Source organism: Apodemus sylvaticus, chromosome 2 (assembly GCF_947179515.1).
Source record: "Apodemus sylvaticus chromosome 2, mApoSyl1.1, whole genome shotgun sequence".
In the NCBI taxonomy this organism is placed as follows: Eukaryota; Metazoa; Chordata; class Mammalia; order Rodentia; family Muridae; genus Apodemus; species Apodemus sylvaticus.
The window spans coordinates 102,913,383-102,939,643 of NC_067473.1; the positions used below are offsets into that span (position 1 = coordinate 102,913,383).

Consider the following 26,261-nt stretch of genomic DNA (forward strand, 5'->3'; position numbering starts at 1 on the left):
ATTGCCGTTATGTTTATGGTTGCCCAGACCCACATTTACTGAAACACAGAGATATTGCCTACTTTTAAAACGGCATCCTTCTTTTTTTTTCCACCCGTGACGTCTGCTGTTTGAGAAGGGACTCCGAGGAGAGAAAGATAGTCAGGCGACTTCTCTAGACGCCTTTCTGCGCGAGCCTGAGCTCATGCCGAGGTCCCGGGGTCCTGAGAGTGTCATTGGGGGATGACCGCAGCGGTAGTTGCTGGGGCTGCCACTGCAACCATGGTCTCCGGCAGCAGCGGCCTCGCCGCCGCCCGCCTGCTGTCGCGCACCTTCCTCCGTGAGTCGTGCCGGCGGGGCTCTGTCCTCCATGCTTCCGTAGGCCTCAGGCTCCTGGTTCTGACCCCGGCGGTGCCCGGGCTCTTCCGGGCGGGCCCTCGGAAGGGGCGAGGGAGCCACCGGTCTAAACGCTAGTGGCGGACCTTGCGGGTGGAGGGGGCTTTGTCCGATGGTGTGGATCGGCCGAGGCACTGTTGGCAGGGCGCCCTTCAGACCCGGGAATATATTCTAGTCCCCCGGTGACGAGGGGTGAGGTGGAGGTGGCCTTTGGGCTGGCCCTTCCTTAGAGCCAAGTGTGGAGAGGACCAGGATAAACTCTGCTGGGAGAGTGAGCCTGTATTTTGAGAGAGGACCAGGATAAACTCTGCTGGGAGAGAGAGAGAGAGAGGCTGTATTTTGCACCGAAAGGTTCCGTTTGCACTTGGAGTTGACCGTTCTGTGGAGTTGTAGGGCCAACGGAAAGGTGGTTTCTGCACCCAGAGTCAGCGTGGTTCTGTAGGAGCGTAGAAACTGAGGCTTAGCTAGCACTTTCACCAGTGATGTGTCGCTCTTTACGAGGCTCCGATGAACACCTCAGTTCCTGAGAACTAATCTCTCAGTGTTACTACTCTCTCAGCAGTGCTGATTCTTGAAAATTAGTGCTGCGTTCAAAGTCTCTGTGTTAGGTACGTTAGGAAACAACTTTGGAACCGGTCATGTCGTGTTTAAAGTTTGGCTAACCATTTGTATGTGTATAATAGCTTTTTTAAAGAAATGATTTCTCATGGATGCGGTGGCCCATGCATGTATTTTCTGCATTTGGGAGGCAGAGGCAGGTCTTTGTGAGTTTGAGGCCAGCATGGTCTACAAAGTGAGCCCCAAGACAGCAACAGCTGTTACACAGAGAAACCCTGTCTCGAAAACAAAACGAAATGAAACCAAAAGCCTAATAAACAAACAAACATCGCTCAAGTAATAGTGAGTCTGAGACTGTGTGGTTTGTGAAACACAGCCTATCACTAACAGGAGAAATGATTGCCAATTAAAACTGTGATGAGTGATTGGTTTTTAGATTTATCAGATAGGAGAGATGTTAAGAAGCAACGAGTGGTTTGGTTTCGTTGTGCAGAATAAGTAGAGTCAGTTTACAACTCAGAAATAGACACTCGAGTAACATTTTTTTCCTTGTGACATCTTGTTTCTTTTTGCATCAAATAGTAGGTGAGACTTAGTTTCTTTCTTGAGTCTCCTAGAAGTGTTCAAGGGTAAGTGTGCACCCAGCAGCTGTACCTCATTGCCACATCATTAGAGGACAAAGGTCTGACTTGGTAACTTTGCCAAATGTGAAAGAGTTGGGTGTATTTGGGAAAGTTTTCTGGAGCTCCTTCTCACCGATTAAAAGGATACTTTAATGCGTTCTAGACAGAAGGGAAGAAGATTAGTTGTGCCAGTAAGTACTGTGGTTGGTGGAGTTTGAACACTAGTGTGTTGGGTATGGGCCTAATCCAGCTTATTTGGAATAGTTTGTGGATTAAAATGTGGAACGCCGGATGTGCACGTTAGCTAGTTCGATGGAACACCACTGAAGAGTGGCTCCCCTGCGCACCTGTGTCTGTCTCCACCGAGGTCTGAGAGAGCCTAGCCTCAGCCCAGAAGATCTGCTGTCTTCATAGAAGTGTTTCCAGAAGAAGCATGTCCAGATGATTTGGTTCCTTAAGTTTGTTCTTAGCAAAACTTGGCAACCCTCACCCCACAGATCTTAAGGTCTTTCTTCCTGGACTCCAGGACTGAAAGAATAGAAGAGATTTAGCTTTCTGTTGCTGGAGTCATCTCAGATCTGAGTCATGCTGTTAAAACTCTGAGGGATCTAAGAGCTAAACTAGGGTATTTTTGTATTAGTATTAGTACTAAGGTTACAAGTGACTGTTTAATGTTTAAAAACCTCTAAGTTGGCAGACCTTGGAATTCTCTCATACCTGCAATATTTCCAAGCCACTGCATTGGCCATGTTGTCTTGAAAGTTACTACTGCTGCTACTGCTTCTTTCTCTTCCTCATCCTCGTCTTCCTCTTTTTCTTCCTCCTCCTCTTACTCTTCCTCCTCTTTCTCCTCCTTTCTCCTCTTTCTCTTCCTCCTCTTCTTTCTCCTCTTCCTCCTCCTCCTCTTCCCCTTCTCTCTCTCTTTTTTTTTTGGTCACAAATTATTTAGGCTCTTAGGTTAAAATAAGATGATAGGAAGTCCCACCTCCATCCTGTTCTTAAATTTTAGCTGATGGCACTTAGTAAGTTGAGGTCCTATGCAATGTTGATTTGAGTTAAAAAAGATAAAAAGGCAAACAGCCCTAGGGCTCTATTGGGGGGCAACTAAGAAGCTGCTAAGCTGTCCCACCCCCACCCCATTTTAATGATTTATGAAAGAAGGGGACAATCCTGTTGATGCGAGGAGGATATGAAAAATGAGAATAATTTCTGATGAGAACATGTAGAATTTTATGAGCATCACTGAGATTAAAATGAAGTTTTAAAAGAAACCTAAAGTTTGCTAGAGTTTTTAAAAAATATCAACCAGGAGGTACTGTAAATCACGGCTTTGAGAATAGTTAATAAGAGCAGGTATCATTTTGATCTTTAGAATTAGGATATTTTGATGTCAGAAAGTGGATCTTACAATCCAGTTAGTTGATTGTTTTGTTTGGCAAATGAGGAAACAAACCCAGAAAATTTCTCAGGTGGTGTCCAAGGAGTCCCGGAAACCAGGTCTGCTGGCATGTGCAGTGTCTTCCTATGTGCACCTTGAGAAGCCTGGGCCTCCATATGAGAAGCAGGACCTTTGGCATTCTCCGTGATCTGTGGAGGAAGCATCTGCCCTGCTCAAAGCGGCTTCTGCCTTTCTCCTGTCTTTGCCAAGTTACACAGGCTTATTTGCAGACTCAGGGAAGCTCTTGGAAGTATGTAGAAAAGGAGGCTTACCAGTGATCTTTCCCTTTCTAGTCTCTGTTGTGTTTGCACCTAGGAACTCAGCCTTTATTTCAGAATTTTGGAAGCCTTTATCCAAATGCATTGCTGTAGCCCTGAGAAAGTGACTTGACTTTTCTGGTCTCAAAGTTGCTCCATAGAAACACTGAAGTTTAAAATGCTTTCTCCTAGTGATAGGAGAGTAATTTTGAGTTTGCCACAGGCCAGGTATTTTGTTGTATTTGACTAATTTATTGATTTTTACTTTGTAACATTTCTAAAATATGGATGTCTTCTCATTGGTGATACATTATAAAACATTGTACACATTATTTTCATATTTAGTGCTTAAAAACAAAAGTGCCTTAAATTTTACAAAACATGTTGCTTGTGATTAAGCCAATAGTATTGAAAGCATCATTATTATAAGTGAATATATAGTTTTGTATTTGAATAGTTGGTTGGGATTGGGGGTAAGTAGTTGCTGACGTACTCCCATGTATTGTAGGTCTATTATGCACCGTTCCTTTTCTGATTAAAATATTCCATCTTGCTGGATGAAGCTCCTTAAGCAGGAAGGTAAACATCTCTGAGTAGTTTCAGGAAGTCCCTAAAACTGACCAGACTTACTGTTAGAGTAAGCTATAAAAGCTGAGCCTTCCCTTCAGACAGAGGGGAGCCAAGCTGCAAAGAAGACTCTCATACCTGGAAGAAGCAGAAACAAGCCAAGCTGCTTGGAAGAAGTTTAGACCAACTGAGGCACCAGCCAAGGGCATTCTCCAGCCTGTTGGGCTGCTGCTGCAGCTTGTGCAGAGTGCTCCAGGGTCTCCGCTTTGTGAGGTGGCATCCACGCTGGGTGGCCTTTGGTGCTGCAGCTATCTTTGAGTTACTCTGCTCCAGTCAGTAACCCCTCAGCCGTGTTCCTGGAAGTAAGCACGGTAAAACCCAGGGCTTCAGCACGCTGGACTTTGTTAGTGTTTGTACTTTGGTCTGTCCTGGACTCCCTGTCTGGGGTGAGTAGATGTGTGTGTTGCATCTCCCTAGGAAAAGTTTTGCCACACAAGGTCTCTTTGTTTGTGGACCACTGTAGCCTCTGTTTTGCATATGTATAATTCATGGTTAATGCTATGTTAGAGCAGGTTTGAGTGTTCCCCAAGAGTTCCCATGCTAGGAGCCTCCAGTGAGGTGGTGCATTCTGAGATCCCTGTGCCTAGGAGAGATTACTGGTAGTCTGTCCAAGTTCCTCCTCCTGAGGCGGGTTACCCAGCATGGCTGTCCCATGAATTTGACTGTGCCTTGGCATCCTGTTCTTCCCCTTGTTCCCATTCTGCTGGGTTGTATACAGGCAGAGAGGTCCTCACCAGAGGCTGGGCACAGAAGGCTGCCCGAAAGTGTGAGTTCAACAAGCCCGTTTTAAATTATTTACTTTGTTACAAGTCAGTTATTTTGTTAAATCAGCTGCAGGTGGGCCAATACAGTTAGTGAGTTTACATTTGTTGACTTCATGGATACATACACATCAGTAAAGGAGGAACAGAGACATAGTTTTCAGGGTTGAGTCTAGAGGTGTTTTCATGACGAGTCGGGTTAAAGGTTAGGGACAAATTAATCATAAAAGAGCATGGTTCTAGTCCCACCTGGCAGGTGCTCGTTGGCTCTCTATTGCAGCATTAACAGCACAGCCGTCCTAGAGGCGGTATAGTTGTTACCTAGAGGAGATAGGACTGACTGACAAACCTGTCTCCTCTGTGGACAACATCTTTCTCAGTACCCATCTTATTTCAGTCTGTCCTTTTGTGGTTTTGTGCTTCTTTGGTAACAGTTGGTTGTATTACAGAGCCAGGAGGCTTCTGTGGGTAGGACCTGCCTCTTGTGTTAAGCACTCATGAACCTGTCACACCTGTCACAGTGGCCACTGATTTCTCAAGGTAGTTTGCTCTACCCACTCTGCAGCGGTGGTGATGATAGTAAGGCAGCAATTAGTGGTGCTCCGACTACCGTGCCCTAGCCACTGTTTTACACGCTGTGTATAAACTTTAATCTCAGTGAGTATCAGTCAGTGAGGTGCATAATATTATCTGTATTTTTACAGTGAGGTTTTCTCAGACAAATGCTTCTCTATGAAAAGATTTCCAATTTATTTGTGAATGCTGCACGGTATGCATGTGTGAGGTTAGTTTATTTGTGTATAGAATGTGTGTGAGAACAGACCAGTGAGATGGCTCAGTGGGTGGAAACACTCACTTCCCACACAAGTCAGATGGCCTGAATTCCATCCGTGAAACACATAATGGTGTAAGGAGAGACCTGACTCTGCACACTGATCTCTGACCTCCCATGCTGGTGAGGAACCAACCTACCTGCCTTCTTCCCTCCCTCCCTTTATTCTTTCCTCTCTCTCTCTCTCTCTCTCTTTTTCTTGATGCACATGGAAAGCATATGTGGCTGGACTTACTTGATTTTAAAGTGTGAACTTTATATTCTCTTTTAGGACAGTGGTTCTCAACCTTTCTAATGCTGTAACTGTTTAACACACTTCCTCATGTTGTGGTGACCCCCAACCATAAAATTATTTTCATTATTACTTCATAACTGTATTTTGATACTGTTCTGAATTGTAATGTAAATATTTGTGCTTATGATGGTCTTAGACTACCCTTGTGAAAGGGCCATTCACCTCCCCCCCATAAGAGGTTGTAACTCACAGGTTGAGAACCACTGTTTTAGCGGAAGATTTACCTTTGTGCTAATGAAGGATTTCAGGAATATAGCAGGCACTTTGATGCCTACAGGTGTCATTTCATGTTAATGCCACACCCTTCCTGTGAGCAGAAGCTGTTAGCCTGTTTACAGATGGGAAGACAGTCAGGGTTTCTACTCCTGCATAAGCATCATGACCAAGAAGCAAGTTGGAAGGAAAGGGTTTATTCAGCTTACATTTCCACAGTGCTGTTCATCACCAGAGGAAGTCAGGACAGGAACTCAAGCAGGTCAGGAAGCAGGAGCTGATACAGAGGCCGTGGAGGGATGTTACTCACTGGTTTACTCAGCCTGCTCTCTTATAGAACCTAAGACCACCAGCCCAGAGATGGCACCACCCACAATGGGCCCTCCCCCTTGATCACTAATTGAGAAAATGCTTTAGAGCTGGATCTCATGGAGGCATTTCTTCAACTGAAGCTCCTTTCTCTGTGATAACTCCAGCCTGTGTCGAGTTGACACACAGAACCAGCCGGTACAGAAGATTAAGACTCAGGAGATGAAAAGTGAGGCCTTGATTACAGTGCTGGAGACCAGCAGGACATAACCGCAGCACAGACCTGGCTGGTTTTGGAGAGTGATCTCAGCTGCTTATGGGAACAGTTCCAAGGCTACGCTGGCCAGTTGTTTGAGCCTCCGCAGGTGGCGGAAGCTGTGGCCCTAAGAGCTCTCACCATCAGCATGTTCTTGGTGGCCTGCTGTTTATGTGTTCATTTTCTGTCTTCATTGCTCTACGGTTATCGTCTGCTGTGTTTCTTGGCCTCACCGTATGCCCATGAGTGAAGGGCAAGGATGATCGGAGTGACACCCCTATGCTCTGCTGCACCGGGCAGGGGCTCGGCCTAACAGGCTTTGAATCCCCATTGTGGTGTGTGCTCAGGTCAGGGGGTTGGCTGTTCCCTGTGCTAGGACTCAGCTGCAGAGTGCCCCCACAGTCCCCTGTTTGGCATAGTGGTCCAGAGTGCAGCTGTCTGTGTATGTGCAGGGCACTCTCTGAGAGGGGCAGGCTGATGTCTGTTTCTTCCTAGGGCATGAGGTCTCCAGAGACCACTCCTAGAAGGTGCTTCTTCAGCTGGGGCCCAGGAAGTTGGAAGACTGGAAAGTGTGGGAAGTGTGTGGGTAGGCTCTGAGAAATACCCGAGGAGGTAGATTGTTTTGGAGCTAGCTCTTTGGGGCTCCTCAGAGCCAGGTAGAAGGCCTGGCTGCTTTGAAGAGGCAGGATGGGCCGTAGAGAAGACAGGCTAAGTGGCCTGTGGAGGTTTAGAAGGCCCTCACAGTTGTGAGCCCTGTGCCCTTTGCACTGAGTTTTGAAGTAGGAGTTGGTTGTAGGAGCTATTGGCTGCCCTCAGCCTCCCTTGAGGTGGGTTGCTGAAAATGACTTAGGTGTGTGGTTTTTCTTTGTTTAGTTCCTATTTATCTTCTCATCTACTTTGGAACTCATTTTCTCTGCTTTATATTCGAGGTTCTGAATCCTACTTCAGAAGGGATCAAACGGAGTGATCTTGGCTTGTGTTGTAGCCAGATTTATACCAGGACTTAGCATTCCCTGAGTTGCTTTTTCTGAGGACTGAGCTGGAGAGCAGCTCTTAGGTTCCTGATGTCTACTGTCTAGCTCAGCTGATGTTAGTAGGCGCTCATGCCCAAGCCGGGTGTGCACACAGCACACATTAGTAGGAATGATTTCAGAGTTAAATGGAGACCGTTGAATTTGAATCCCAGGTTCCTTTGTGGGGAATGAAAATTACAGATTTCAGCTTTTCTTTCCCAGTTGGGATAGTGCTAGAAGATTGTGTTTGAGGTGACAAAGAGGGGCCTGGGCGAGCGAGAGCAGGTTCCTCGTGGCTGTTTTCCTACTTTGTGTCTGATTTTCCCTGTCTCATTTAAGATGTGGTTTTAAGTTGGCTGTGATCACAGCATTGATCTTAGGTTAGAAGACTTTTGTTTTTTAAAAATTGGGTCATTAAATTTAATTAATGGTTCAGAAATGTGGGGAGATTATAATGTCATATTTTCTTTACATTTCAGTGCAACAGAATGGGATACGACACGGGTCATACACAGCCTCTCGGAAAAACATCTATATTGATAAAAATACCAAGGTTATTTGCCAGGGTTTTACAGGCAAGCAGGTATGTGCATCTACATTTTTATTTAAAGTAAAAATTATAGATGTAAAAAATGATAACTTCTATTTTTAGTAACACAAAAATAATAATATATGATGACACAGAACTGTACCATATAGAAAGGGGCTGTGTGTCAGGAAGAAGTCAGGTAGTGTGGTAATCCTGTAAAATGGACATTGTGTTTAAACAGCTTGAGAATACACAGGAACGATTGTGTCAGAGACACTGTCTTTCAGCAAGTACAAGACTCCTGGTTTTCCTCCAACAGATTGCTGTTTCTTTGAACACTAGGTAAACAGATTCTAAGAAAAGCTTGTGTTAAATGTGGAATCCACACCCCTGTGGAGAAATACACAAATACAGAGCCGCTCCTGGAAAGTGTGGACAGGTGAACCAGCGCATGCAGGACTGACTTTCCTCTGCGTCCTCCTCTCTGAAGAAGCCAGGGGGCAAACTTGCCCTTGAGTTTGAATGGCTTCTCCTTTGCTTCTGCTCACACCTCTCCTCTCTCTGCTTCTCCCATAGAATTTGCATAGTCGAGATGTACCTACTTTTGATTCTGCAGTGAAACCATTATGAGTCTCCTTTCCCTCTTTCCACCCATTCTGCTCACCAGGAATCCTCTGTTAAGTTGGCATATGTCCTCCAGATGAAAAATACAGGTGCCCCAGTTTCTTTCTGAGGAATGAGATGGTAAAGTTCAGTATTTCTTAGCTTGGAAAAAGTTACATAGTTGTCAGTGAAGAGGTAGCCCCGAAGAGGGCAGGGCCTGTATTTGATTTTCAGATTTGTTTCTGGGATCTGTGTGCCTCATTTTATATAATGTGTCTTTTACGACATTTGTGCTGTACAACTGTTCTAATGCAGTGTAATTCACCAAAGGAGACACAAGCAGTCTGTAGAGCAGCCTGCCAAGTCTTACCCAGCAGGGTGCTAGCAGAATGCCCGCCACACATTACCGATCCCATGGTCACACAGGCACACTGACAGGGAGAAGCACAGCGGGGAAGGGAGCGCGCCGTGCCCACCTCTCCTTTCCAGGCAGGCAGGCTAGTTTTGTGTGTGTTATAATAGCATGTAATCAGCCTCTAATCACGTTCCTGCTGATGTTCCTCATGCTAGATCTTGTTTTCTGTTGTTGAAGTTTACATGACATTCTTGTGACACTTTAACCTCTGATACCTTTGTCAGACGTAAGATATCCATGTGTGAGCACTATTTGGAACTGAGTCTGCTTCCTGAATTAGTTAATGATTTATTCAGGTCGTTGAGTCTGGGGTTGGTCTTGCTATTCTTTTTCTTCCTCCCCAACCACCTTCTTTCCTTCCTTCCTTCTTTTTCTTTTCCTTTTCTTTCCTTCCCTTCCCTCCCCCCCCCCTTTTTTTTGAAATAGTCTCAGTATGTCGTCCCAGGTAGCCTGGAGCTCACTATAGTTCCAGGCTTTGAGGCGTTGAACTCATAGTGACCCGCCTACCTGTGCCCCTGAATGCTAGTTTTGAGTAGTTCCAACGTAGCTGTTTGTCATTCAGCTTCCCTGTGTTTGCATTTTTGTAATTATGAGGTTTAATGGTTTTGGGTTTTTGTCTGGACGTTGAGCTGAGAGCCACGGAGACTTGAGACTGTCCCCGCAGCTCCGTGGTCCGTGCACTCCTTGTTCACATAGCTGAGGGATCCTGGATGTGAGGGTGGATTCTAGCCATGTATATTGCCCGTGGGGAAGGGGGCGCTGCACAATTTCTTTTCTGGCTCTTATGAGCTGTAAACATTATTATTCCTATTCTAAATTGTGTGCTGACTGGTGGTAACATGAAAACCATGGGAGATAACTTATTTCTAATGGAAGCATCACTTTTATTTAATAACACAGTAGGACTAGAAAGATGGGTTCATTGGCATTTACTTGGAAGTATAGTCCTTACCTAGAAGTCTAGACCATTGCTTCTCAAACTCTCTGGAGTAAAAGGGTCTGTTGATCTAATGTGAAATACAGTAAACATTAAAATAGTTTCACACTGCTTGCAGACATTCTCATTTTTAATTAGATTTTTGTCATTCTCTCTCCTTTGGGATCTTTTCCCCTTCTGTCTTGCTCATTTGTCACTGTAGATCACCTGGTCTGTAGCCCACATATGGAATAGCACTGGTTAAAGACAGAGTGTAAAGCACTGACTGACTTGGCACTCTTTCTCAAACTCCATCACTAGCTTCAAACTGGTTGCTTAATTTGCTTAGGTTGAGTTTGCTAGTATAAAGGGAAATTTAATTGAAAAATTTCTAAAGTTCTTAAAGCCATAATTTTATGCATTAAATAATTAAGAACTTGAGCAGTTGGCTCATCACTGTTCGGTCCCTGTAGAAGGAGCACATAAACCTTTTCACTGTTGATTGGTCATTTGGGCGTCTGCTATGTGTTGAATTAGGTGCCACATTGCAACAGGGACAGTAGACAGACATCTTCATGAACTGTGCCTCTCGGCTGAGAAGGGGAAGTATACCCCAAAACCATGACTACATTATGTGGAACACTAGGAAGTATGACCACTGTACACGAGCAAGCCGGGGAAGGGGGAAGAGTCCGTCCTGTGTGAGGTCATGTGGTTGGCGTCCAGGAGAAGATCCTATATCAGGTGGAGGGAAGGTCTGCTCTCCACAGAGTCAGGATCCCAGGGGGATGTGTGAGTGGTGCCCCTGCCTGGGGAGGAGCCTTTTATGCGGAGCGCTCAGCAAGGCCCACAAGCAGGCGGGCAGGCGTGTGCCATGGACGCTCCAAGCTCTCCAGGGAGACGCGTTAGGCAGGCACATGACTGTGCGATTGTAGGCAGAGGTCTTGGCTAGTTGTATGAGAGATATGAATGGCAAGGGTCATATAGAGATTCTGCTTGCTGCCTTGGTAAGGGTGGCATCCCAAAAGGCATTGACTGAGATGGAAAAGAGAATCAGAGAGAATAGGAGGAAACAGAGGCCTAAATGTTAGTGGGAAAGGATCTCCCAATCTCCAGAGCCATTGTCCTGTTACCATTTGGTGGGTTTAGGGAAGGGTGGAAATGCATGTTGAGGGAAGAGTTTGGGGAATACTGTTAAATACCTTTCAGGATGGTCTCCCATACTAAGGAAGCCCCATGCCCCAAAGACCAAGTAGACTGTCAGAGGAAGTGAGTCACAGGGAATGCAGGACAAGGCAGGGAAGTCTACAAGACCCACTGAGGAGTGACTGATCCTTAGACAGGCCAGTTAGCACAGCCTGGGGTTTTCTCTAGTTATGTGTGCTTGCATTGTAACTATCATTAAATGTGTGTGTGTGTGTGTGTGTGTGTGTGTATAAAGGGAAAGAGCCAGGGGTTGGATAAGTATAATGATCCATCATGGATTTGCAATTGAACAAAGTGGGGTACAAAGAAATGAGGAACAGGAAAATGGACGGCCTTTTAAACAAGCAACAGAGTGTTCCCAGTCAGCAGCCAGTTACAGCAGGGAATGGGAAAGGACTCTGCAGCGTCTGTTCTGGCAGTGCAGGAGCTGGTTCGACTTGAGGGTTGGCAGCGTGTTTACTAAGTGGGTGAAAGGACTTGGCATGGGCTCTTGCCTGGGAGCACTTAACATGCTGGTTTTCTTTTCCCGGGTTGCTGAGAGTGCCGTTGCTTCTCAGCTGTCCTCGCCTGCCTTTCTGATGTCTGTGCATTTTCCTCACAGGGTACCTTTCACAGCCAGCAGGCTTTGGAGTATGGCACCAAGCTCGTGGGAGGAACCACGCCAGGGAAGGGCGGCCAGAAGCACCTGGGCTTACCTGTGTTTAATACTGTGAAGGAAGTAAGTAATGCTTTCTGAGGAGCAGGGCAGAGGCAGGTGTCCTCTGGGTGGAGGTCTTAACTGTGCGCCTGTTGCCTTTCTATCTGGATATGCAGTGACCTAGAGAAATTGGGATTGTGGTAAAAGTCAATAGTGATTTTTGCAAAAGATGTTCACCACCTGTTAAAGGGCGCTCCATGGTCTGCTTTCTGTCCGGTCCTTGCCTCTCCACGGCCTTTCTTCCAGGATGGTGGCACAGGTGTCAGCAGCAGTTTCAGAACCCCCGTTTCAGAGTGGGCTGTCGCGCAGGAATGGTGTTGGGGGTGTTCATGTGCATTGCCCAGCCAGGCCTTCCACAGCCCTCCACAGTGGGCGCCCTCATGTGGAGGGAGCCCAGGATGCTGCTGAGGCTAAGGCCGAGGGTCCCGTGTAACTGAGGTCTCCCAGCCCAGATGTGGCAGGTTGGACTGTTCTGTGCCTTCAAACAGTATTCAGATTGACATATGGTGGGATCTGCTTTCTGCACCAGTTGCTGATTTCTTTAACGTGATTTTTTTTTTTCAGGTAGTTTAAAGTGTACAAGAAGTTACAAATATAGGTTTTTAGGTGAATCAGTCTTTTTTTTTTTCTTCCAGTTTTTAGGCTTTGTAAACCAATAGTTTTGTTGAGCCAGTTCATATGTTATTCATTGTGACCCAGGCAGATGTGAAATTTGGATATCCTAAATTCCTTGACAAATACGGTTTCTTACTTTCCCATTCATCTTTTACAAAGAGCTTTCTGAATGAATAATAATATTGATTGTGTGGTATGACCCCCCCCCCCCTGTACAGTACTTGTTGCCAGTGTCTGGAAGTGTATGTAGCTGTAAGATAGGAGGATTTGAGGACTCGTTTTTTTCAGTGAAATGTTACATGTCCATGATCTGATTGGCTCTGACCTTGGTTTCCATCCTTTGCTTAATTCCCTTCCTCCTGTTGTTACTTTCTCTGCCCCACAAGGTCTTCTCCTTAGCACAATATAGTCTTGAACGCGTGACCCTCTAGTCCAGTGGTTCTCAGCCTTCCTAATGCTATGATCCTTTAATACAGTTCCTCCTGTTGTGATGACCCCCAGCCATAAAATCATTTTCATTGCTCCTCCAGAACTGTAATGTGGCTGCTGTTATGAATTGTAATGCAGATGTCTGTGCTTTCTGGTAGTCTTAAGATGGTCCCTGTGAAAGGGGTCATCGGTCCCCAAAGGGTTAGTGACCCCAGGTTGAGGTCATAACCATTTGGTCATAACCTGATCCATATGTGGCCATATCGATATAAAAGGGAACACTTACTGTTTGTTGGTAATATTTACCACGGATTTAACATAGATGCTTGAAGGCTGGATTCTGAAGGCTTGGGCTCGCTGGCCTGGGTTCTTCTAAGGACAAACAGTGTGAAGCTGGATAGGCGGCTCTGGGTCTTGTGAGTCTGGGGAGGAGGAGTGAAGCTGTGCAGAGAGCCTGGGGAAGGAGGGAGCACGGGTGCAGATCAGGCGGAGCGTCGGATTTACTGTCCTTTCATAGGGTGAGATGCACAGAACCTTTAAATTCACAATGGCATTCAGGGAGGCTCTGCTTGGATTCTGCTTTTTGGATTATGCCATGGACTACAGAACGGGGGAATGAGGAGAGCCTGCCTGCGACCCTTAAACATTAATCAAATTAGGCTGTTGAACCAATTTAATCTATGATTTAATTGGTTGTGATTAATGTTTCAGGCCAAAGAGAAAACAGGAGCAACGGCTTCTGTCATTTATGTCCCCCCTCCTTTTGCTGCTGCCGCCATCGGTGAAGCAATTGACGCAGAGATTCCCTTGGTTGTGTGCATTACTGAAGGTATTCCGCAGCAGGATATGGTACGAGTCAAGCACAAACTGACACGCCAAGGAAAGACGAGGCTAATTGGGCCAAACTGCCCCGGCGTCATCAACGTGAGTGCAAGATAGGAGGGAAGCCCACATTTCCTGTGTCATGAGGCTATGGCTTTGAATGAAAGTGTGTGTGTGTGAGTGTGTGCGCGCGCGCGTGTGCGCGTGCGCATGCGACTTAGAATTTTCTTTTTTTTTTTTTTGTTTTTTATATTCTTTTTTTTAATTTGATATATTCTTTATTTACATTTCAAATGATTTCCCCTTTCCTTGATCCCCCCTCCCCAAAAGTCCCATAAGCCCTCTTCCCTCCCCTTGTTCCCCCATCTACTAGAATTTTCTTTGGAACTTTTCTGAAACTGCAATTTACTTTCTTTCAGCCTGGAGAATGCAAAATCGGCATCATGCCTGGCCACATTCACAAGAAAGGAAGAATAGGTGAGTAAATTTATTATTTTCTGATAGATTAAATCATAAAAAATTTCCTAACTCAACTCACAGTGATTGTGATTCTAACGATTGTGTCTCTGTAATAAATTATTTTTTCTTACAGTGAGTCAGAAATATATCTCAAATATAATGGGCCTACTTGAGAATCAGTTGTGCTCTGCAGCAGACCCAGTGACGGTCGTGGGGGCGGGAGGGCAGTGATTCCTTTCCTGCTCGGGCTCTGGCTTCTGTGTGTTCTGTGTCCGTGTGAACCCCAGCTCCCTGCTCGGCAGCCGCCTGCTCAGTGGCTTTACCACTGTTCACTTATCCTCTTAGTGGCCTCCTGGGCTGTTTTCAGGTTCCAGCATTAGGAAGAAAACTAAAATACAGGCCTTGCTATGGATACACTTTCACTTCTGAAGGGCAACATTTACAAGACCACACTTTAAGTATGTTTGACTTTTACAGAAGTTTCCGGATAGTTCTAGGAGATGTCTGTGCTATTTTGTATTCTGTCAGCAGAGCCCCAGTTACCCTTCCTCCTTCAGGGTTCTTATTGCCAGCAGACTTGTGCTTGCACTTTTGGGGATGAAGCGGTATTGTCACATTGGCTTTTGTTGAGATGTCCTTGGTGGGTGAGGTCTTTACTCTTGGTCAGAGGGTACCCTTGGAGGAGCACACAGAGGCAGGAAGTCGTTTGGCTTTTCGTCTACCTCAGGTGCTGCCTCCTGTCCCTGCTGCCTGGGCTTGTCCTCACATTCTACTCAGTTGGCTAGTGTGTAAAGAATTGGGGGGGGGGGGGGATGGGATTGGAGGTGGGAGGGAAGGGTCAGGCTCCAAGGAGAAAAGGCTCTGGGGCATCCAGTTCCTAGAATCGAGCTCTGGGCCTGTGTATGAACCAAGCTTCACTGGAAAACAGTTACCTAAAAGTTTTCCAAGATGGGAGAGATTAAAGAAATTTAATTCCTTGCTGTAAAACACAAGTCTGGGTGTGTCTTAGCTTTTCCTCTGCCCCAGGCACAAGCTGGTGCTCCGCCTCCTTTACTCCACTTGAGTGTGATGTGGGCTGAGAGCAGATAGCTCCGTGACTCTTATGCAGGCCTGAATGTAATACCTTTGGGAGCACCTGTTAGAGTAGTCAATCCTAATTTCCTACAGTAGTACCTTGTGGTACTTTTACCCATTTAGAGAAGTAGCAGCTGGATGGTGACATATAAGGCAGTAAGACTTAACCTTGTCACAAGACTGGCTTTGTTCCGTCCTCCAGATCTGACCCAAGCTTTCCCAGGTTCTGTGAGGGAACTGAAGATAACCTAGAATTATTTTCCCATCCTGGCTTATCTTGTGCTTAACCCTCTTAGGGATGTTTCTTGCACTGAGTTTCATGTCTCAGCTCTAGGATACCCTGACAACCGTGGGGCTGCTTCTGTGTCCCCGCAGCCTTCCTTCCCTTTGGCCTGTGCACAGAGCAGTCCAGGGCCCCTGGGAGTTCCTGTGCTGACTCTCCCAGGGAGAGTCCAGGGACTGCCAAACCTGGATTCTTTGCTGATTTGGAGAATGCCAAAGGCCCCGGACACAAAGCCTCCAAAAAAGAGTTGGTAGCCGTAGGAGGGGTTTGAGGCACTCTGTTAGGTGAGCTAGATTCCTGAGAACTCAAAGTATTAGAAATAATTTTGGGTCACAAAGAAAGAGCCCGCCATTCTATCTGAAGGCAAACTGGATTCGTGATCAAGAGACTCACTTGGGAGGAGTGAGCCAGCAACGTTTTTGTCAGTCTCCTTTCTGTGCCCAGCTGGGGCTTGCTTTGCTTCATGGATTTCACAAACTTTCTCAAAATGTTTTGGGAAAACTATACTGTTATTTGGTTGGTTCCTTAAGGAAATGGCCAATCCACATTTCAAAGTTAGCTGTTCTAGGCTTGAATTTGGATTCTCTGCTGCTAACTTTGACCCAGCTAGATTGTTTCTTCTTTATAATAGCTGGGGGCAGTGTTCTCTGCCTGCCACCAGGGGGCAGTGTTCTCTGCCTGTCACCAGAACTATTCATGTTAGATAAAAGCTGTCATCACAGTAGGACCTCGCTGATACTTGTTCTTACCTGAAGACACTTAGGGTCACACTGTGCTATGTGAGATATAACTTCTGGACATCCCACTGTTGATAGGAACAATAGAAAGCAGAAACGGGGGCCTGAGAGAAGCAGATCCCATCTCATCCCTTTGCCACAGTCCAGGAAGGACGTGTGGGAGCAGCATGAGAGCTTCCTGTGTGCCTTGGCTAGAGAGTTGGCAGTTTGCATCAGATGATGGAGGCGAGCCCTCCATTTTAAACCGAATGGCTGTGAAGAGCTAGAGAAGTGTGAAGGAACATTATCATTCCCTTAGGAGAAGGAAATGATAAACGAATTTAGGGAGTAGGCCAGGTCTGTTGGGCTGGGGAGGTGGTGCAGAGTTCCCCATGAGGTGAAACTCTGTCAGGGAGCTGAGTGGACCTCACCTGAAAGAACAGCTGGGTGGTGTGTGGGAGGTCCATGCACACTTGCTTCCACTTTACTGCTTTATGTGGAGAATCTGCAGTCTGTGTGTCCGAGAACATGGGTGCAGAGGTGCATGTGCATAGATTGCACACGTTGTGACCATGAGTGTACAGTGACAGCTGAGACACACTGCATTTGACCTAAGACTGAAGATGTCAAGCGGAAGTTGAGATCGTGGTTAGTTGGTGCTCATGGCTTCTGTTTTAGTCAGACAAGAATTCTCCCAGCCCTAGTAGGAAGGCCATACTGTTAGGGTGAGGTCTTACCCACAGGAGGAGATTCAGTAACCCATGGACATGCCAGAGCTGTCCAAGCTTCGCAGTCATGCACTGATGTGTTTTAATCAACATTTAAAATTTTTAATATTTTGTAACCACTAAAGTTAGTTATGCTTGTATAGAATTAGGAATCCCCGCTCTGCCTCTTGTATCTGTTGTAAGTACTGCATGGATTGCTGCATGGGACAAGTTGCCTTTGGGCAGGGCAGGGCAGGGCAGGGCAGGGCTGGGCAGGGCAGGGCAGAGCAGGCAAGCCCAGTGAGCTGCTCTTTTCCCCTCGACCTTGGTTGTGAAGTTAGGCGTTCTCATCATAGGCTTGATGCAGTAAGAAAATTAAATGTGAGACTGGCTGAATCAGGAGAGAGTTTACCTAAATAGTGTGAAAATTCTTGGAAAAATAGTTGCAGGGAGGGTCGCTAGTATTGCTAAATACAGTTAATTCTATGTTTTTATGGTTTAGTGATGGGGTACCTAAAGCCAGTCTGTTTCATTGCCTTAAGTAGGATTATACCTACCAAGGTCATATTAATATTATCCTCTCTGTAAAAATTCCCAAAAGAGGGGTTTTAAGATTTTTTGTTTCTTTGTGTTGGCATTGGTTTCAAAGTCATAAAACAACCCTAACTAATGACATACTTCTCTTTGTGTCTTCATTTGAAGCTCCTATTAATCTAAGTGGCAAACCATTATATACAGAATATACATTATAAGTGGCAAACATTATATACAGAACTGTGTTTGTTTCATCACCATCTGGCGGTATGCTATCCACACAGACTGATAGCTTTCACTCTCTTCCTTTTAAGGTATCGTATCCAGGTCTGGTACTCTGACTTATGAAGCTGTTCATCAAACAACCCAAGTTGGACTGGGGCAGTCCTTGTGTATTGGTGAGTGCTTGGCCAGAGTCTTTTATGGGAGCCTAGCATCGTCATGGCTTTGTACAGTGACGGGGCATCAGATGGTTTCTAGGAAGAAAATGTTATAGTCTCATGGTTAATGTGCTGCCACAGTACCTTTCTGTTTCTCAAGATTTGATTCTAGGTTAAAAGAGCACATTGTATTACAGGTGACCTCAAATTGGGCACTGTGTTATCATAATTATGCTCTCTGTTTCATAGTTATCGAATTTTTGCTTCATCATCTCTCCCTGGGCAGCCCTGGGCGCTCTCTGAGCTGAGGCTGCATGTGCACCTTATTGGGCAGAGTCACGGTTGGGGATGGCCACATACCCTAAGGCCTCCCTATGTACCACACAAAACTCTGTGACACTTTAAAAAATCAGAGCAGGCTTTACATTTTGAAATTACCTGTCTTTTTGCCAAAAACTAGACAAGATTCTCTTTTTTTAAAATCTTCAAATCCTCAGAATACATCTTAAAAGCCTTCCAAAAATATGTCTTTATAATAAAAGTGATAAAATAGACCCCTGGAATATTTAATAAATAAATAAACTCAAAATGGAGACCTGAGCTGTGCCTTCCTGCTTTCGGGGCAGTGCTAGGCATGCGATCGGTCGGTGGTGGCGACTCAGAACTGGTTTTGAAACAGACTTGCCAATTCCATCTTCTCAAGGCTCCGTTCTTCCCTCGTAGTGCAGGGTAGTGATGCCGTAGCAGAGGTTGGGGACTCAGCAGTGGCCCGTCTGGCCCTTGTGAGGCAGAGCACAGGACCTGCCCCCTGGCTGCCCCTGGTCAGTGCTGCGTCTGCTTCTCAGCCTCATTTCTCAAAGATGTGCTGAGCTGTGAAAAGTCCCTTCTACCCCAGTACGTTATAGTGTAAAGTGAAAACATGGGCAGGCAGGGTAGGGAACATTCGCCTCCTGGCCGTCCAAGTTCTCATTGTTAAATGTCATGTGCTCGGAGGACAGGCTGTGTGCAGACCAGGAGCTGCCATTTCCCAGCTAAAGAGGAGCGCGCAGAGCCTTCCGCCCTGTTGCTCACTGACAGTGTGTCTTCAAACTTAGCAGTTTCTCTGCAGCACACCTGTCAGGAATTTCTCTGTGCAAAGACATCTGTTGATTGTTTTATCTTTTCCTGTGGTGTATATAATGCAAAAGCTCTCTCTCTGAACAGTGTTTTCAGGTTTATTAAGTATATGCTCAGAGAAATAGAATCAAGGACAAGTGGTAGGAGACTCACTGCCCCAAGTACCCATTTCTTTCAAGATGTACTTGTTAGTGTGGAGTAGTTTTATGGGTTTGTGAGCATGGGCGACCTGTCACTGTTTACCTGCGTCCAGTCTCAAACAAAAGCTGTTTTGAGAGGTCTGAATGGCGAGGAGCAACACTTCCTCTGAAATATTAAAGAGAAGGGTTGCAGAGAATAGAAATGGAGTTAGAGCATTTCTTAAGATAAATTCCACATTTTATCCTTACAGTTTTGACTGATACTGACATCCTTTGATCTTCTCAGGCATTGGAGGTGACCCTTTTAATGGGACGAATTTTATTGATTGCCTTGAAGTCTTCCTGAATGATCCAGCCACAGAAGGCATTATACTGATTGGTGAAATTGGTGGTCATGCTGAAGAAAACGCTGCTGAATTTCTGAAGCAGCATAACTCAGTAAGTCTTGTTTGGAAGACCTCTGCTGTCTGCTCCTGACAGACACTGGCTTGCTTCAGAGGTTATCTTTATTTTTCACAGACTTAATTTCTCTAGAAAACATGAAAGCTCACTTTAAACCTGGGCTTTTTATTCTATAATACTCAGAATAGTCTAGACTCTGAGTTCCTGTGTTCCTTGCTTCCCCACTTTGACCCCTCCCTACAGGCGTCACCCATCCTGTGTCGCTGAAATGTTGGCCTCTTGCTCAGTGGACAGAGTTCAGGCCAGAAGCCAGAAGCCCGAAGCCCAGATTTCATTTGAGGCTTAGATCCGCTGTCCCTGGTGTTCTTTCTCTAGAAACATTCCAAGGGAAATAAATGTCCTTGGCTTTCGCAAGGTTGACCCTCTAAAGAGCCTTTCTTTTCTATTTTTCTCTGTGATTTTTGCCTCCTGTTAGCTTTAGTCTTTGCTCGCAGAAAGCCCTCAGCACCAAAGATCAAGTAGAAAGCTTTCTGCATGCTCTAGGGGAAGTCTTCCCGGTTGCCTCTGCCTTCCAGTTAGACATGTGAAGGAGTGGCGTGCTCTTGTACTGCTGTCAGTCAGAGAAGGGAGCTGAGCTTCCTTGCTGGCGTTTGGCAGGTGAGGGCTGCGGGTTACTGCCACAGTGCTGGGAGCCCGCTGCAGGCCAGCCCTGCTCTGCCGGTGCTCTGCTGAGGAGGGAAATGTGCAGTGCCTAAGTCGTGCCCTTCTCTGCTGATGATGCTGAGAAGAGGTCTTCAGGAGGACAGGCCAGCAGGGGATAGAACTGGAGAGGAGGCCAGGCAAGAGGAGACATGGGACTGGAGAGGCGGCTCAGAGCTTGAGAACTCTTGCTGCTCTTGCAGAAGACCTGGGTTCAGTTCCCCACACCCACATGGTAGCTGACAATCATCTGCAAGTCCAGTTCTAGGGGACCTTGTGCCCTCTTGTGGTCTCCACGGGCACCAGGCACACGCTTAGTCAACCTGTATACATGCAGGCAAAACATCTATACACAGTGAGATAACTTCCCGTTAGCACTTGTGGGGAAAAAACAAAACTAAACTAAACAAAAACCCAAAGACTGAGGAACGGAGAAGTTAAATGCCAGAAGAGAAGTAGGGGGCACCGCAGTGTGAAGGAGCCAGGACGCGTGCAGGCCGTGCACGCTCTTGTGCTCTCAGGAGCGTCAGGGACTGCTTCGAGTGTCCGCTCTCCTTGGAGCCTGGAAGCTCCACCCACGGAGGTTGTAAGACAGGAGCCAGCTCTCCCTCACTTGAGGTCTCTCCTTTCCCTTCACTCCCTAAGCCCCAGCGTTCCTGTTTCCCTTACTGCCTTGGTCTTCTATTGGCCCAGCAGAGTGTAACAGGGAAGCAGTCTTGGGGAACTGAGCTGCAGTGTCCCGCTGCTTCTGTCAGGGTGCCCAGGGCCTCCAGTTAGACCTCAGACCTCCTTGGACATCCTCTGGGGCTCTCAGAAGCTGCCCGCCCGCCCCCGCCCCCCTCCCGTCCCTGGGCATCTCTCTCCTGCATCTCTCCCTAAGCTGCTCCCCTCCGTGCAGACACCCCAGGGCTGCCTTTCAGTGCTCTCCCCCTCTGCGTCTACAGTGATCGCTCCAGATCAGAGGCCTCAGCTCGAGTGCCCCACGTCCCTCCATGTTGAGCCTCATCTTGCTCACGTATGTATTAGGGCTCAACTCTGAATTCTTTGAATAGTTTACAAGTTTAGTGGGAGAACATGCATGTTTGTTCCATTTATTATTTCTGGTTGGGTTTTACAGGGCTGGTGCATTTTATTTTAAGAACTTGGTATGTTGGTGGTTCAAGGTTAAGCAGCTTAAGACAGAGTGTTATAGAAGACTCAGCAGTGTCTGCTGAAGGTTTGCAGACAGATTGGGAAGGACGTGACAGCCATCCTGGCTGTACTGAGCGCACTGAGCCCTCACAGCTGGGCGGCGTGTGTGGGCGGGCTTCCATGTTTTCCATCACTCTGCCCTGGTCTCTCCCACACTACCTGCTGTAATTCTATTTTTCCTCCCCTCAGAAATCTCCACTGACTCTGTTTGATGTCTAAGCTTATAATCCTTTCCTTCTCAGCACAACAGCATTGTCATTTTAGGGGACTTGCGGGAAGAGACAGGTAGAAGCGAATACCAACCACTCCAACTGGAGATTCTCATCACTGCAGGGACGGTGAGGGAGTGAATGAAGGGCTGGAGTCTGCTGCTTCTCATTCTGTTTCTGAGGCGGTGCAGCGGTGCTGGGCTTAGGGACCTGAGGGAGACTTTGATGTTCAGGGAGCCACTGCTTGGTAGGAGCACCTGGGAAGCAGGCCACACAGTGTGCTGTATGTGACAGACACAGGCGAGAGGCAGAGCAGGGCCCCGTCAGCCCAGGCTGTGGTGGGACGTGGGAGGAAGTCAGGCTTCCAGTGGGAGGGGCAGAATGAGGCAGACCTGGGGGGAACACTGCTTCTATGTGAGGAAGACGAGGGGCACGAGTAGGCCAAATCAGAATTCCTTCACCTCCGGCTTGGGAGAGCGGTGGGGGCCAACTCCAGAGCCAGCCACAGCAGACCTGCAGCTCCAGGGAAAGTCAGCTTTATTTAAGAGCGTCCCCAGTGAAGCAAACGTTAGTGTTTTTATTAAATTGTGACCCTTTAGACTATGTTGTGCCCACCTTGGAGTGCTGGACAGCCACCTCCAGTAAACGCTAACTGTACTTGAAAGAATGACTGGCAGTCTCCAAAAATAATTACATTGTGATTCACGACAGCAGCAAAACTACAGTTATGAAGTAGCAGTGAAAATAATGTTATGGTTGGGGGTCACCACATCGTGAGGAACTGTATTAAGGGTCGCAGCATTAGGAGGCTGATATGCATATCCACTGAACTGGCATTTTCCCATTTGACAGTGTGTTATAAAACCACTGTGGATCAAAGACCCACTGAGACACCGAGGCGGATGAGGGAGGGGACTTGAGAAGGACAAAGGACAGAGGTTCATTGCTGCTCTCTCAGTTCACAGCATTGCTTGTGACCTTTGAGAATGACCTCTGGAGGAGGCTCGTGTAGTATCAGAGTAGTCACAGGCATTGGGGTGTAGTTAGCATGCCGTCTTCTTCTGTCTGTCCGTCTGGGTTTTCTTGTACATCAGCTAAGTGAGCTTTCACAACAGGCCAATCGCAAAAGCAGAAATGATTGACCATTTTAAGTTAAACAGGCAGAGTTATAGAAATTAGTTGTCAAATGCTACTTGTTTCACCAGAATGTTTTAGACACTGTTTTAAAAAGTCAGGTTTTTTAGTGAATTCATAAATATTTATAGAACTTGGTTTTAGATTTTATGGGTGTGTTTGTGGGAGTGTCCCCACGTACTGCAGCAGTCACGTGGATGCCACTGGACAGCTTGATGGGGTCTCTGCCTTTCTGTGGGTTCCAGGGAGTGCAGTCAGGCCATCAGGCTGCAGCGCAGGTGCCTTTAGTGGCTGGGCCTTTTCACTGACCTTCAGTTTTAGTTTTTAATATAGTAAGTATTATTGCACATTACTTCTTAGAATAAATAGCTAAGAATTTAGTGTAGCATTGATGTACACAGAGGTTGCATATTCGAATGGACTTTGTCCACTTATATGAACAAAAGTACTTTGAGATCCTCAGTGACTTTATAAATATCCAGGGTCCCCAGACAAATGGCTTGAGAGCTCCTGCTGTGTCTGTGTGTCTGTGTGTGGGGGGGGGGTTGGCAGACAGGAGTGGCTGGGCTGAAGCTCTGGACTCCACGCTGCGTGTGTTCCATCTTCCACAGACCTGTTCTCTCTGTACTCTTTGACCTGTTCTCCCTGTACTCTTTGTAAAACCTGCTATAAATAGTCATGTATTGCTGTGTGGCATCTCATGATGGATTGATAATGTAAGCATTTGATAATATTTGGTAATATTTCTTCAACTACAATGCAAGCCCAGAGCTTAGCAACTGTTGTTTTCTGTGTGTGAGCTTTTACATTTTTTAATATGATTTTTCATTTTTATTTTATGTTCATTGGTGGTTTGCATGCTTCTATGCCTGGGCGAGGGTGTTGGATCCCCTGGGACTGGAGTTATAAACAGGTGTGAGCTTGCCAGTGGGTGCTGAGAACTCAGGTCTGTTGGAAGAGTAGTCAGTGCTCTTAACTGCTGAGCCATCTCTCTTTTCTAACATCAAAATAAAGTACAGTGATAGTTAGGTAAATAATTTTGTGTACTAGAATGCATTTTTGTTGAGTAAAGTTAACCTTGATCATTTTTCTTACCGTGAATAGTTTTAAAGTAAAAAGAGTTAGTGACTGTCGTCCATGTTACTTCATATTTAAGGAAGTCCAGGTCTATGCTAGTGATATGCATGGCCAGGACCTGCAGCCTCAGTAGGAAACTGAGTGCAAGTCTTGAGTCTTTCCCAACACCCCTCATCTTTTTCTTCAAGGACATTTATTAAGGATGAGAATTATAATAACAACTCAAGATGTGAAGTAAAATAAGATGATTGATCTTAAGTTATTGTTGTAAGTCACAAAACACAATTTTCAGGCATATGTGCTTTTTACTTACCAAAAGAAAAGCTCAGGTGGGTATGTGTGGAGCAGCTTATGAAGTGCTGCCGGCGCTGCTGCCGGCTGGTAGAAGTGTCTGCTCAGTAACCTCTGTGTTGGTGTGGAGCTCCGAGTCTCCTGAAGGACAATCCGTCAGTGTTTGGGTTGGGTGATGAGCTGTCCCTTCCCAGGCCACTTACTGCTTGCCAGTGGTCACAGATTTGAAGCCCAGCGTGATTGATTTTTCCTTCAAGCTTTTACAGCATCTCTCTCTCTCCAGGGTCCAAAGGCCAAGCCTGTAGTGTCCTTCATTGCCGGTATAACTGCTCCTCCTGGCAGAAGGATGGGACACGCAGGGGCGATTATTGCTGGAGGAAAAGGTGGCGCCAAAGAGAAGATCTCTGCTCTTCAGAGTGCGGGGGTGGTTGTCAGCATGTCCCCTGCACAGCTGGGAACCTCCATGTATAAGGTGAGCAGCTGTGTTCCTCCCCTCCAGAGCTTCCTGTTCTGAGGCCCTAATGTAAAGCCTTCCTGATGTAAGGTAAAGATTTGCCCCTGTCATTGACAAGACACAGGGTGCAAAGCATTTCAGAGCTAATGGCGCCTATTTGCAGCCTGGGACGTGGAAGGAGTTGCAGCCTTGTGTTTCATGTGTGGGCTTGTCCAGCGGAGCCCTTGGGATATAGCCATCCTGACTCCATAGGCGGCTGTTTCCAGAGGGGGGTTGCAATTCAGCAAAGAAGCAGCAGTCCAGAGGTGCGGGGCAGGTGCCTGAGGAGGGCAGCGCGTGGCCATGTGCTGCTGTCCAGTGCCCACAGCTAACAGAGCTGCACTCCGCTGTGGCTTTGCTGTGGCTTTCTGACAGGACTGTGGTGCACTCAGTTGATTGTTCTGTAGTCTCCGCAGTGATCTCAGTATGGCTTCTTGAGTATCCTGCTCTCTCGTTGCTCTTTTCCTCTTTACTCTATGGGAGTTTTAACCTTGACAAAACAAAACAAAAGGTAGAGAAGACCACAGCTCATGATGGCTTTTGTCTCTTAACAACAAAACCTCTTTTAAGCTGAAAATAGGCACACATTATTTTCCTAGGTGGAACAGTTTGCAGAGAATTAACAAATCCTGCTTTGTTGTTAACTTTGCCCTCATCTTAGGGATTCTAAACCAGAGAGAGTCCTTGTTTGATCAAGTGTGCACATTTGCCTTGAACATCATATTCCTTAGTGGTTGGAAGAAGGGGGTGGTTGGTAAAGTCTGAGGAAGTGTGTTTGCAGTGCTTTCCGTGAGCCCTTCCATTCGGCTCCAGTGAGCGGCATTGGTGGCTGCTGCTGCAGTCTGACTGCTAACCTGATCCTTCTGTTTAGGGCATTTGCTTGTTTTAAGCATTTCTAAGCTTCTCAACATTTTGTTCAAATACTAAGTGAATCAGTGTTGCGTTTTAGTCTCTGAGAAAGTCTCCATCGCCTTACTAAAGGGCCGTTTGCATCTGGGTGCACGTTGTATATATGGGTGCACGTTGTATATATGGGTACACATTGTATAGGTTGGGATAAACAGTGGTGCCCATCAGCCGCAGGCAGAGTTCTGCAGTGATGACATAAGGATTGTTAAAGCCTCCCTGTTTGCTTCGGGCTCCAGAGGAAATAGTCCAGCTCTATCTAGAGTTTGGACTGGCACCAGCAAAGGCTGATTTGAAAGTAGCTGGTTTTCGAGCAAGATCCCCAGTCCCACATATTTTACCTCTGCAGGGCTGAGGTCCTAATGGTGACCTAGGGTTTAAAAATCACTTTCCCATCAATGTCATTTGCATTTTTTCTTCTTTCCTGTTTGTGAAGGAATTTGAAAAAAGGAAGATGCTTTGAAGGACACAACATGAAATTCTTTAAAGCTGTGGAAGAAATCTCATAGACTTGAGAGCCAGTCCAGACTGCCAGCCCACGCATCTGACTCTGGTCTCTCAGTATATGGGAAAGCCAGGCAAGTTTTAGAATGTCCGAAATTGAGCTATTTTCATTTACTGTGTAACAGAGACAGATAATAAATCTATCATTTGATTTGAA

General features: G+C 46.3%; 1 protein-coding gene across 1 annotated transcript; it reads left to right on the forward strand.

Moving 5' to 3' along the window:
- Window positions 1-197: 197 nt before the first annotated feature.
- On the forward strand, window positions 198-26,261 carry Suclg1 (succinate-CoA ligase GDP/ADP-forming subunit alpha). The gene is made up of 9 exons (XM_052174025.1): window positions 198-319; window positions 8,037-8,140; window positions 11,828-11,944; window positions 13,679-13,891; window positions 14,209-14,266; window positions 17,877-17,960; window positions 19,485-19,636; window positions 24,485-24,673; window positions 26,037-26,261. The coding sequence occupies exons 1-9, from the start codon at window positions 223-225 to the stop codon at window positions 26,061-26,063; spliced, it is 1,041 nt and encodes a 346-aa protein (XP_052029985.1). The 5' UTR covers window positions 198-222; the 3' UTR covers window positions 26,064-26,261.